The 12,332-nt window shown below is 64.4% G+C and overlaps 1 protein-coding gene across 5 annotated transcripts in view; it reads left to right on the top strand.

Moving 5' to 3' along the window:
• Positions 1-12,332, top strand: part of CBFA2T3 (CBFA2/RUNX1 partner transcriptional co-repressor 3) — a 39,476-nt gene that overhangs the window by 19,676 nt on the left and 7,468 nt on the right. For 2 of the 5 annotated variants that reach the window (XM_044427593.1, XM_044427589.1), the window contains exons 2-5: positions 2,790-2,937; positions 6,073-6,150; positions 9,884-10,125; positions 11,640-11,729. In XM_044427593.1, the coding sequence (XP_044283528.1) occupies positions 2,817-2,937; positions 6,073-6,150; positions 9,884-10,125; positions 11,640-11,729 (531 nt within the window). In that variant the 5' untranslated portion in view covers positions 2,790-2,816. The remainder of the gene's footprint in view (positions 1-2,789; positions 2,938-6,072; positions 6,151-9,883; positions 10,126-11,639; positions 11,730-12,332) is intronic. The other 3 variants (XM_044427594.1, XM_044427590.1, XM_044427591.1) reach the window with 3 other exon arrangements.

The following is a 12,332-nucleotide window of genomic DNA, read 5'->3' as shown; positions in this document are numbered from 1 at the left end:
TCCCCACCCCGACCCCTTTCCCACCGGTACTGTGGAGAAGTCAGGAATGCTTTGCAGTGCCAGGAAGGCTTTGGAGCCAACGGGGGTCTCCTCTCCCTCTCCTTGGCTGCAGCCAGACCCGCCGCGTCATTCGTAGCTGGCAGAAGCTCGTGTTCGCTGGCCCAAGGTCAGCCGCAAGCTGGGAACGGCGGGGAGGCGGCGCTGGTTCCACGGCGGCCCTCCAGAGCGCTCTCTGCCGCACGCAGCTCTGGGGAAGTGGGGTTCCGGGGGGTTTAATAAGATTGGGGAAAAGGACCCGCTGGCGGGGGCCTTGCGGTCCAATGGCTGTGGCCACCTGGGAACCCGACGGCTCTGCCCGGGATTGTGGGCGGCTGTTGGCATTCTGGGTGTGGCTTCATGCGAGGCCGGTGGCATCCGGGGCCCGGACAGCACGGGCCTGGCAGGCGCTTCCATCTGCTCCGGGTCCAGGATGGCGTAGAAACGCCGTCATCCTTCTAACTGGCGAAGAGAGGCTGGTCTTCTGGGGGGAGCGGGAGGGAGGCATCCAAAGCGAGGGCACGAGGGCATGTAAAGCAGCAGGCAGCCAAGGCAGGGGGAGTAGTGAGCTGTGTGCCCCCAAACCTCTTCCTTGGCACCCGCCCAAGTGCCCCATTCCCCACTCATTTCTGCTCGTCACAAGCGTGCTTCATCTCCAGCAACCACGGCTGCTGCGGCACTGCTGGGAGGGTCCTCCTGGGCCAGAAACGGGGGGCTGGAAGGACCTGTTGCACGTGCCTGGGTCCAGCCCTCGCATCGGCCTTGTGCAAAGTCTCTCAGCGAGGTTATTTCTCTCTCGCTGCCGCCATGGCAGCCGTTTTGCGCTGGCGCCCAGGAACGTTGCTCGGATTGGCCCCAAAGGTCTCCTGGCAAGGGGGAACGGTGCACCTGGAGGAGGGTGGCCTGCGCCCATCCTGCTGGGGGGCAGGGCGCTCCTGTGAGTCTCCGAAGGAAGAGCAGGGATGGCTGTGCTTGAGACGGCTCCTGCAGGGCCGGGAGTGAAGCGGCCAGGCCTCGTGGCAGCAGAGGGGCTGCAGCTTTGCCCTTGGGGCTCCCAGTTCCGCTCCAGCAGCATCTCTGGGTGGGGCGAGGCGAGAGCCCTGCTTGCACCCCGGGAGAGCCTCAGCTTGCAGGCGTGCTGATCCTGAGGGCCCGCTTCCTCGCGCAGCAGTTGCCACGGATTAGGAATGTGCCGCCGATTCGGATTTCACAGTAGCTTCCATCTGCCAGGGCCCGGGCGACCCGACAAAGGCGGTGCCCCGCGAGGAGATGCCGGGTGCCCCGAGCGCGAGTGACAGAAGGGGCCGCTTCCTTCTTTGGTGCTCGTCTGAGCTTGGCACGGAACGGCACCGCGGGCCCCGTGAAGGATTGGCACAGCTGCGAGTGCACCCGCGCTCAGCCGTCAAACGCCGGTGCGCCCTCGGTAACGGACCCGCGAGAGGCGGGCACGGGGCCTGCAGGACGCTGCGGCAGGTGCTCCGCAGAGCCTGGCCCAGCCCAGGCCGGCCTGCGGCAGCTTCTCCCCTTGGCTGGTGGCCTGTTCCGCAGGTGGCTCTCCCCGGCCCTCGCCCGTCCTTCTCTCGCCCCCGCTGGTGCCCTCGTTGCTGGCGGGAAGCTCCAGGCCCGGCGGCGGGCAGTCTCTGGCCGCAGGGGTGGGGGCCGAACGCCCTGCTTGGGGGTCCCCAAGAGACGCCCGGCTGGCTGCAGTGGGGCAGGGGCTGTGAGCGCGGCCGGCTGCCAGTCTGAGCCAGCGGGGCTGCTCCCAGCCCGCACTCCGCTCCAGACCTCTCCACACCGTTCCTCCAGGCATGGGGACGACAGCTCCCAGCATTCCTGACCGCCGGCCTTTCTGGGTGGGACTGATGGGAACAGTAGTCCCAGCCTGGTACTGTGGAAGGTGGGCAAGATTAGTGCATGCCCTTGCTGCATTTATCCCTCCCCCCCGCCTTTCCATCAAGAATGGAAATCAGTAGATGGTGCCGAAGGCAGATGAGCGTCAGACGACTCAGATGTAAACAGATGTGGTTAAAAGCAACCGTAAGAGCAAATAGAGTAAAACACCATTGAAAGGTAAATCATTTCAATGACATTCGTACATCTGGCCCTGGCATAAAGTTCTCCGGGTGGCTTGCCGTTATGGAATATACTCAGAAGACAAAATCGGAACGGGGCGCACGGGGCAGCCATCAAGCAGCGCAGAACGTGGCTGCAAAGGGAATGCGCCTTTGGTGGGGGACGCCGTTCAGCCACCCCAACTTGGAACCATGGAGAGGACAGCCTAGGGAGGCCTCTCCCAACTCGATGACCTCCAGATTAGGGATGACAGGTCCCAGCACTGCCGGGGCAGATGGGCCCTGAAGTCCACGCCCTCCAGAGGGCCCCCACTTGGGAGAAGGGTGCCTTGCTTCAAGGCTTCTCAGATCAGGCTGCGAAGCCTCTGCGTTCCTGCCCATGCCTGGGAGGCCGGCCGGGGGCCGCTGGGATAACCCCCTCCCTCCAGCCTGCGCTGCAGTGCCCGCCTTTCACTCGTGGCTGCTTGCGCTGTATGCAAAGAAGGGCTTGCCTGCTTCCGCCCTTCCAGCCCGTTCCCATCCCTGAGATCACTGAAGCTGGGACCGGCCTCCCCCTCAGCTGCCCTGGCCTGCCACGTCCAGGGCCCACGCCTGCCCCCCGTGCGTCCTTCCCACCTAGGTCGCCTCGCCGGGCCCTCACCGCCGTGCCTCCCCTTCTGTCTCCCGTCTCTCACGCCGCAGGTAGCACAGAGAGCGGGCCCAGCAGCGATGCCTGACTCGCCAGCCGACGTGAAGACGCAGGCCCGATCCACCCCGCCGAACATGCCGCCACCATCACCAGCCATCACGCAGGGAGCGACGCGGCACCCCACCTTCACGCCAAACCCGAGTGAGTAGCCCCGGCAGCTGCCGGCCCCTGAGGGACGGGCCGCTCAGGGGTGCCCGGCCTTCCGCAGCCCCGGCACTTGGCTGCCCGAACTGAAACGGTCCCTCTGCTGAAAGAAACCCACTTGCTCTGGGCTCGCGCCGTGCCGGGACGCAGAACCTCGGTGCTGGGGGCTAAATCCAGCCCACTGGAGTTCCTGGAAAGCCACAGGCCTCCCCCAGAAACTCCCCCTTCCCCCAGGCATGGATCTTCCGCTGCATTCCCCGTTTTTGCAGTTTTCTTCCCCATTCCAAAACCTCGAGATGGCTCCTCTTCTGTACTCACTGGCGGCTTCAAGTTACAAGGTGCTGCTCCACCCCCCAAAGGAATGCGCCCCCCCCGACCTTCTCCGCAGCGACCTCTGAAATGACCTGACACTGGTCTTCCCGCGTCTACGTTTTCTTCAGGGTCCCAAGCCCACATTTTTGCTGGCCCCTGGCTTCAGCTGCAGGACTTTCCACGCCTCCCCCAGTGCACTAGTGTTAACTGGACAACGCTCGAGTGTGCTGGACTGGGGGTGTGCAGAAGGTCGGATGGATGACGCTGGGAGCGTAAAGATCAGCCCGCTTCTCCCGGGCGTTGCTAGCGCTGCAGCCGCTTTGCTCGGAGGACGAGGCCCCAAGAGGCCTGTTTCTGCGTTATCCTCCAACCTCCGCTCCAGGGTGCTGGCCCTCTTTTAGTCTGAGAGTCGCGTTCCGCTTTGGGGATGCTCTCGGGGTCCCCGTGCCGGTGGCGGAGAGGCTGATGGCAACGGAGGCGGAGCCAAATGCAACCTTCCGCCCCCGCTGGTTCTAGATTAAAGCCCCGAGTGCCCCAGGTGAACTGGAGGAGCAGCTCTTTGACCTTTGAGAACTGGAGCGGAGGCAAAAACCACAGAAACCTGCGAACAGGCCGGGCGCACCAAGCCATCGTCGGGGCGGGGAAAGGCAAGGGCAGGCGCCAAACCCCGCAGGGCTGGGTGGGGCCCCGAGGGGCTGCATCTGGCTCATGGGCTTTCGGTTCCGCGCCCCTGCTGCGGCAGCTCTCGGGGGCACGGCACGTGCACCAGGTTCTTCCCGAAGCTGCAACAGAGCAAAAGGGATGGCCTCAGGCTTCAGGCGTGACTGGGGGAAGCACACGAAGGGCAGCTGGGCAGCCGGGCCTGGCTCTCAGCATCCTCCGCAGCCCAAGCACGTTTCTTCTCGGGTGTGCCGGTCCTGGTTGCCGCCGGGCCCAGAGCGGCTTCCGGTGCCGAGATGGGTGGGCGTGGATGCCGCTCGGCTCTGCTTTCAGCGCTTCTCGCCTCTTGCAGCTTCTCCTCGCGAGCGAATGGCGGGGCCATATGGCACCGCATGCGGCGTGCCAAGGAGGCGCCCCACCCCGTGGGAAGCGCGGCTCCTGCGGATGCCAGCCGTCTGCGCTCACGTTGCAGAGTGGAATTTGCTGGTAGGAGGCGAACAGCAGGAGGGTGCGAGAAGAGGGGAAGCGGTGGAGGAGAGGCTAGCGCTGGCGGCCGGGCCTGCAGTGTGCGAGCGCCTGCCCTGCGGCGGTGGATGCGTGGCGGCGCGTGGGCGGCGTGGCGAGGACAGGGCCGCTCTGCGCGGGGTCGCAATAGTGCTGGCCCCAGGACGTGGGGAGAGCTCAGTGGGTCGCACCACCCCCTGCCAGGGCGGCTGGGGGCGGCCTGAGCAGCCACGACGCGTGGGTGGGTCCGCCCCGATGGCTGTGCCCGTGCAGGGACAGGCCTTGGCTCGGGAGGTGCGTGAACCTCACAGTGGCCCCGGGACCCCCAGGCTGGACCGCTGCCCTTGCAAGGGTGCAGAGCACAAGCCCTGATCCAGGCAGTCCCACCCCGTCCATTGCGTGCCCTTGTGCAGCCAGGCCCGTGGGGGCGTGGGGTGGCCCGAAGGCCACGGAGACAGTGGGGGGAAGGCGGCCCTGCTCAGGCAGACGGGAGCCCCCTCTGCTCGCAGGGAGAGCTCCAACGGCAGATGGGCTCCTCTTCCCGCAGGTGCACGCACTGGTGCTGAAAGCACCGAAAGAGCCGTCTCTGTAATCTCTGATTCCCTGGCCCTTCCTTCAGCCGCAAGCCACGTGGCCCAGGGCCAAAGGAGCCCAAAGGGAAGCGCCTGCTTCTTCATCCAGCCCGGCACCCCTTCCTGAGCCTCCGCCGGCTGTGCTGCTGACCCTCCTGCCACGGAGGCTCGGGGCCCATCATCTTCATCGAGCATGGGGGGGGGAACACTCTCCCAACCTCCACACACTGCCCGAGTCAAGTGGCAGCTCAAAGCCATCTTGCCTTTTGGAATGAAATATTCCTGAACGAGGAACTGGATTCTGCTCGTCTCCGATGGGACCGGGCTTTTGTGCTTGCCTGTTCGCTGGCGCAGTCTTTCTCTGTCAAGGGCCATTCCTGCTTCTCCCCAACACACACAGGCCCGTTCCCGGGTGATGCCGTCTCTGCGGTTAAGGCGCTTAGAAGTCTGGGAACAGAGGAGGGTCGGAGTGGTGACTTCTGCCCCTCATTCGAGGGGAAATTGGCAAGCAGCTGGGGCCATGCCCTTGCCAGAAGTGTGGCTAGGAGAGCAGAGCCTCAGCCGGCGGCCTTCTGAGCCACCCAACGTGGCGGCTTCCCACGCGGGGTTTGTCTTCCCTGCGCTGCCACGGCCCGGGAGCAAGGTGCCGACGGCAGCGTTCCCAGCCGGGCTGCGGGCGTGCCAGCGAGGGCTCGAAACCAATCTGGGCCCCCCGCTTCCGGCGACTGTCGCGGGCGTCTGGCTTGTTTCAGCATGGCACGGCAGGTGGGCGCAAGGCATTTTGCTGGGAGTGGCTTCCGCAAAGCTGCTCTGCAGGTGACGAGGCTGCTCCAGAGGTCCCCCCTCCGGTTTCCCTGAAGGTGACAGTCAGCTTGGGCAGCTGCTACACAAACGGGGTTGTAGGCGACCCAGAAAAGCAGGGGCCAGGTTTTCGGCAGGTTTTTGCCTCTGCGGCTGCAGGAGCACAGGCTCCCCCATGGGCCAGTGGGCTGCTCGGGGAGGCAGCCCGGCCCGCCCAGGGACTCGGGATCGCGCCCGCTGCCTCTGGTCCCTCCTGATGGCCTGTGTTTTATTTTACTTGCAGATGGCGAAGCTGGGCCACCGATGTTTCTGCCCCGCGGCCGTTTTCATGGTTGCTTGAAATGGTCCATGGTGTGTCTCTGTAAGTAAGATGAAACCGCCTGCCAGCAAGAGACGCAGAGGCAGCGGCTCAGGGGGCCTCCCGTAGATCGGGGTGGGGCGCGTCGGGCCGGGGGTGCCGCCAGCCCCCCGGGCCCCCCGCATGGCCCGCAGGGACCCCCAGGGGACCACAGCCCGCCCTGGCTTTGACGCAGCTCGTCCCACACCCCACAACGCCCCGAGCGCCCGGCCTGCAGCGGGGCTGCCGCCCTTTCCCGGCAAGGCCTGGCCCCCGTCCTACGTCACGCACGGCCTCGTCCAAGCATGGCCACCGAGGTCACCGCACTGCCAGCGGTTCCTGGGAAGAACAGAGGAGAACGCGGGGGAGCGGGGCCAGAAGGCCTCCTGGGGAGCGAACAGCTGCTCTGGCCTGTGGACCTCGGGGAGGAGAGCTGGCAGGCGCGCCACCCCAGCTGGAGCTGAAAAGGCGCCCCCCCAAGATAACCTGGTCGCCAAAGATACGCCCATTCGGCGGATGCAGGAGCACAGGAACCGTTCGCCGTTGGCGCCGCTCGCCTCGTCTCTGGCTGAGGCTGCCCTGCGGGAAGAGCCCCTCGCGCCCCGCGCCGGCCGCTCCCAGGCCCTCTGCCTTCTCACGGCTACCCTGCAGCGGTCTGGACTCAGGTGCAGCTCAGGACTGCGCCTGCCCCCCCCCCCCAGGTGCAAGGGCGACCATTGCGGGCCGGCCTGGCCTGCACGCACGTTTTCGAACGACCCTGCATTCAGCGGAGGGACCCTCCGCCGCAGCCCCCAGCCCGAAGCATCCGCGTCAGAGACATGTGCGGAGTTTAACTTAGTAACGCACCTGTCACTGGAATAAAAGCAGTTGTGGCCGGGCAGTTATTTTCGGCACCTCTTTAGCAAGCGGCGGCCCTCGCCCGGCCGGAGAGCGAGCAGGAGCCGGAGGAAAAGGCATAGGTCTGCAGGAAGGGCCGTGGCGTCCCGGGAGGTGTCTTAGTAGTGGGGCAGGTTAGTGACTCGCAAGGATGGGAGCCGGGCCCGGGAAGCCTGGCTGGCCCGCTCGAGAGCGCCGCTTTTCCCGGGAGGGTGCTGAGCGCCTGGCCCTGGCCCTCCTCGGCCGGGGACGGTCTTGCACTTTCCCAGCCAGGCTGGGGACGGGGGGGGGGGGGCACACAGACTCGCGCTCCGGGCTCTGAGAAATGGGTCTTGCAGGACGGTCCTTAAACGGGGACGCGGGCTGGCATGTTTGCTGGCTTGCACCCAGCCTGGGAATGCATGTGCGGCGCGGGCTGGAGGACAGTCCTTGCAGCCTGGGGGCCTGCGAGCCTGGGAAAACGATGGGGAATCGCTTGTTTCCGGGAGGGAGGGCTTTCCATCTCTTGCTTGCAACTGGTGGGGGCAGTGAGAAGGAGAGAGAGTCAGAGGCACCTTGTATGTGAAGGGGCTGGGGCTGGAGATGTGTGGAAGAATATTATTCTAGGTTATACAGAGTATGGTGGTCCCACGCGGAGCTGGCACTTACTGAGGAGTCAAGCAATAGTGCAGCTCTGAGCATGGCTACTCGCGAGTATGCCTCACTATGCTTAATGGGGCTCCCTGGTTATTTGTTTATTGGTAGTTTATCGGTCTGCTTTCCTGCAGAAAAGGTGGGAAATTAATCTTGAGGCCAGCATTACAGCAATAAATGAATTAAATCAACCCTGAAGAACAGTAAAAGCACATCTAAAAACACGCCCAACTCCAGCCGGTCCTCCTTCCCAGCGCGGGTCCAGCACGCTGCGCTCGTGTGAGCGTGCGGCTTCTTGCTTGCAAAGCAGCAAAGGAAGCCCTCCGGGAAGCCCCCCCCCCCCCCGCCTGCCCAGGCCCTGCTCAGTCCAAAGGAGCTGCCCGGGAAGCGTGCCGTGTTGACTGACCCGAGCGCCTTCCAATTTCTTACGCTGATTTCTCGCACCACCCATCCTCTCCACCAGGCTGTGGGATTCCCCCCTCCTGTCGAACTCTCGCTAGCTTTGCGGATTTGTCGGGGTCCTGCGTGGGTCCAGAGTGGCGTCTGCTTAGGGTTGCTCTCAGTTCCAGGAAAGGGGAGCAGGGGAATCGCGCCTCTGCGGCCGCTTTGCAACTGTTAATGGATTTAAATGAGCATATATCTGAATGTGCAGGGGAAAACCAGTCTGAGTAAAAAGTCAGCCAGGGGAACCCCTTCTGGGTTCATTCCTTTCTCCAGGCTAGGCTTGTCCGGTCCCTTAGAATCTTCCATGGTTTGTTTGGTTGGGTTTATTGTCTGTATTTAGTCCCCTTCTGAAAAGTTCTCAAGTTTCTTGGTGCTGAAAGATGGAGATCCAAGGCTGGTTCCTTCCCTTGGCCCGAGCGCCCCGGCAAAACCACACCCGTGTGTGCACTCCGAAGGGACATGCTGCTTGTATATGTGTGGGGTGGAGGTCAGAACTGCATCCCACTGTTGACGCGGCCTGTGCAATCGTCTCTGAGTCTTCCCCACCCTTGCCTTTCGCAAGAGCAAAACTGTGGGCCCGGTTCTCACTTTTAAAATATGCATTTCATGCACTTCCCTTCAAGATGGCGTGCTCCGCCTTGAATTGGTGCTTAGCAGGAGGTTTCAGCTCTTGTCTCGGACGGAGCCGGCTGGGTTTGAAGACTAATTCCGCCCTCTGCAGGCTTTTGCGACCCCCCTGCTTCCTGCCATGGACGCACCTGGTAGATCGCTGCTCCCCTCTGCTCCGGCATCCACGGGGGCTGCTCCGGGCTGGTTCGGCCGAGGAGCTCTGGACCTCCGGACAGGTCTCTGCTCGCGTGCATCCACACGCCTTGCAGCAGCCAAGGGTAGATTTTGTCAAGCCCGACTTGGGCCAAATAAAAAACTGTGGAGTGCAGTGAATCCACGGGCACTGGCTAAGGAGGCCTTCTCTCTGCCATTCCCGACTGAGGCGGTGGCCAAATTTTACTTCTCCAGGATGCCCCGGGAGCCCGAGTGTCAACGACGTTAAAGGAGGGAAGCGCCGTGCAAGCTTTAGCAGACGCTGCCGGCCTCTGTCCTGCGAGCTTCACGCACTGAGGGAATGCGGTGCTGTCTCTAGAGATGGGATGTGGCGGGGGGGGGGGTGGACAGCCACTGCTGCAGAGGGCATCTTTCTAGGTTGAAGGCCCCGCATCCGATCTCTGGCGTGGCCGGACACGGAACGAGCGTGGCCTCCAGCCGGAGCGCACCGCAAGGACACAATGGTCAGTCGGACGATTCACCCCTCGGCTCGTGGGGCCCGCCAGCAGGAGGCGGCTCCAGCGGCCAGGAGAGCCCTGCACGGGGCTGGCCGACCGTGCGACAGCCTCTCCAAGCCCCCGCGGAAGCTTGATCAGGTTGGGCAGCCCCCGCCGGCCTCCCGCCTTGCGAGGGGCACTGTCGACACACTGCAGAGCGAAACCGGCAGGCCGGCGCGGGTGAAAGTGCTTCAGGAGGGCCCGGCTTAGTGCTTCTCCTGGCGCTTTAGCCGCTCCGAGGAAGGGAGCGATGGCCAGGCTGCCGTCCCACAGGGCAGATGCCGACGCGGCGGGGTCCCCCCGAAAAGCCCCGGGGTTGCGCCGCAGTGAAAGAAACACATGATGCTCGGAGTTCACGCACAGGTCGCAAAAGCGGGCGGGAAGGCAGAGGCAAGGAGAGGCAGGCCAAGGGGCCGAAAGGCGGCCGCGCGGAGCTGTGCCCGGCCGGGACGCGCCTCACCCCGCCGCCTCCCCCTCCCTTCCAGTAATGAACGGCAGCAGCCACTCGCCCACGGCCGTCAATGGAGCCCCGTCCACCCCCAACGGCTGCAGCAACGGGCCGGCCACATCCTCCACCGCCTCCCTGTCCAGCCACCAACTCCCTCCGGCCTGCGGCGCCCGGCAGCTCAGCAAGCTGAAGCGCTTCCTCACCACGCTGCAGCAGTTCGGCAACGACATCTCGCCCGAGATCGGGGAGCGCGTCCGCACCCTGGTGCTGGGCCTTGTGGTAAGTCCGGAGAGGAGCTCCCGGCCTTCAGCTGGGGACGCTTTTGAAGCCCAGGGCGGGGAAAGCAACCGCAGCTCAGCAGGTGGCCCCTGACGCATCTCCAGGGCAAAGCGAACACCAGCTTGCGTGGCATTTGCGCCCTTTTGCCAGTAAGGATTACGATTTCGGCATCCGGGGGCCCCTGGCCCATCCTGAGGAAGACCGTGGCCAGACCCTTCTGGCCCGGGCTGCTGTCCAGGTGCTCACCATGGGTGGCCGCTCCAAGCCCCCGATCTCCTTTCCCTGCCGACAGGTTCTTCTTTTTAAAGTGGACCCGGGCCAAAAAGCCCGCCCAGCAGAGGACTGCTCCGTGGCAGCCCTCTGAGGCCAAGGACTGTCCCTTGCAAGGCGGTGCCTGCCCTGGTAGGTGGGGCTGCGGCCACCAAAGTCGCCCAGCCGCAGCTCCACTCTCTAGGACGCCTGCTGCGCAGGACCCCCCTTCTTCCTTCCACCCTCATAAACGTATTACGGGATGGGTTGTCCTCTGCGCCACATGGTTATCCTTGGAGGGCAGAAGCGTGCGCAGGTGTCCATGCATGACCACAGCGTAACACAGCTGCCTTCCTGGAAAGCCTTCTGCAGCACGGGCAGAGGAGCCGTGGAAGCCGTCTTCGGCCCGTCCGGTGACACGGACCGGGAGCAAAGGCTTTCCGCGATGGCAGGCGGGAGGTCTTGCCAGCCCTGCCGGGAGGAGACAGAGCCTTGCACAGAGGCATTCTGGACGCTGCACCGCTGTCCTTCCCTCTCACGCACTGGGCAGCTGGAGGGGTCCGGAGGGAGCCCCTGCACCGTGCAACGCATGCGAGAAAGGCCAAAGGCTGCTGGGGGTCCGCATTTGGTGGACGCTGTTGGAGGCGGAGGAGGCCGGCACAGGGCAGGGATGAAGACGGGAGAAACAAGGGGCCGTGAACTTTCAGAGGAAAGGAACACGCATTTAAGGCACCATCCTGTGTGTGTTTAGACGGGAAAAAGGCCTACGGCTCCTCACTTGCCCTAGTCAACAAAAGCTGGGCCGTGCGAGGAGGTGCTGGGCTTTTTTCCTCTTAAGCAAGCGAACAATTTTGCCCTTGAGGGTCCACAGAGATGCCTCCCCACCCCGTTCTGAAATGCCTGCCTGTTTTCACGGGGTCCCCTGCCCCGCTCCGCTCCTCAGCTGCCTCCTCAGAACTGGATGGCTCTCTTGGAGCAGAGGGTGACGTGGGAGAGCAGGCCTTCTGGGGGCTCCAGGCTGCCCCCCGTCCCAGAGGTGGTGTGCTGGGGAACGGGGTGGTGGTGGTACTGCATGCTTGTTGGGCTCAACAGGCAGCTGAGTGGGCACCGTGGGGAACAGCGCTGGGTTGAATGCGCCCGGACCGTTCGTAAAAGCTGCCCTACAACCCGGGCCAAGGAAGCGCGAGCGCAGGGCATTCGCTGGGCAAAGCCCGCCGTGGGCTCGGCTGGGGATGTGGCTGACCGTTGTTGTCCTTGCTTTGCAGAATTCCACGCTGACCATTGAGGAATTCCACTCCAAGCTCCAGGAGGCCACAAACTTCCCTCTGCGTCCCTTCGTCATCCCATTCTTGAAGGTAGCCGCCTTGCCCGACTCCTCGCTCGCCTGCTGCCGTGTTGGGGAAAGAGGCCGGCTCCCTGGCCGCAGCCCCCCGGGGCCTGACACGGAGAGGCTGGGATGGGGCCGGGGGCCTCCGGACGGCCGCGGGAGAGATCTGGTCCGGGGCGCTCCTAAAACGAGGCCAGAGCACGGGCTGGAGAGGACGCCCCGTGGCCCGGCTCACCCCCTCCGCTCTTCCCGGCAGAGCTGCTGGGGCGGCCCGCAGCATTCCCGCCCGGAGAGAAGCCCCTGCCTGCGGGCCACTCCGCCTCCCTTGCTCCCGCGCCAGCTCCGCCCTGCAGCGCCCGGCTCCAGCTGTTTCCACCCTGGCCGCAGATGCTTCTCGTCAGGCTAGCGGCTGCCAGCCGGCCCCCGGCACGCCGTTCCCAGGGATGCTCATGCTTTCGCTCTGTTTTTTTTCTTCCCGGAAAGGGGGAGGGGGGGGGGGGGGGGAGGGAGGACATGGGGGGGCGGAGGGGATGTTTGCTGCCCTGGAATCCACCGCGGTGCATTTCATCCATTTGCGCTCTAACATGTTCAACAGATGGGGATTTGGCTGGTGATCAGCTGCCTAAATAGA

Source organism: Varanus komodoensis, unplaced genomic scaffold (assembly GCF_004798865.1).
Source record: "Varanus komodoensis strain SLA01 unplaced genomic scaffold, ASM479886v1 scaffold19, whole genome shotgun sequence".
In the NCBI taxonomy this organism is placed as follows: domain Eukaryota; kingdom Metazoa; phylum Chordata; class Lepidosauria; order Squamata; family Varanidae; genus Varanus; species Varanus komodoensis.
Note: the sequence above shows the minus strand (reverse complement) of the source record. Positions and strands in the feature narration are given on the sequence as shown.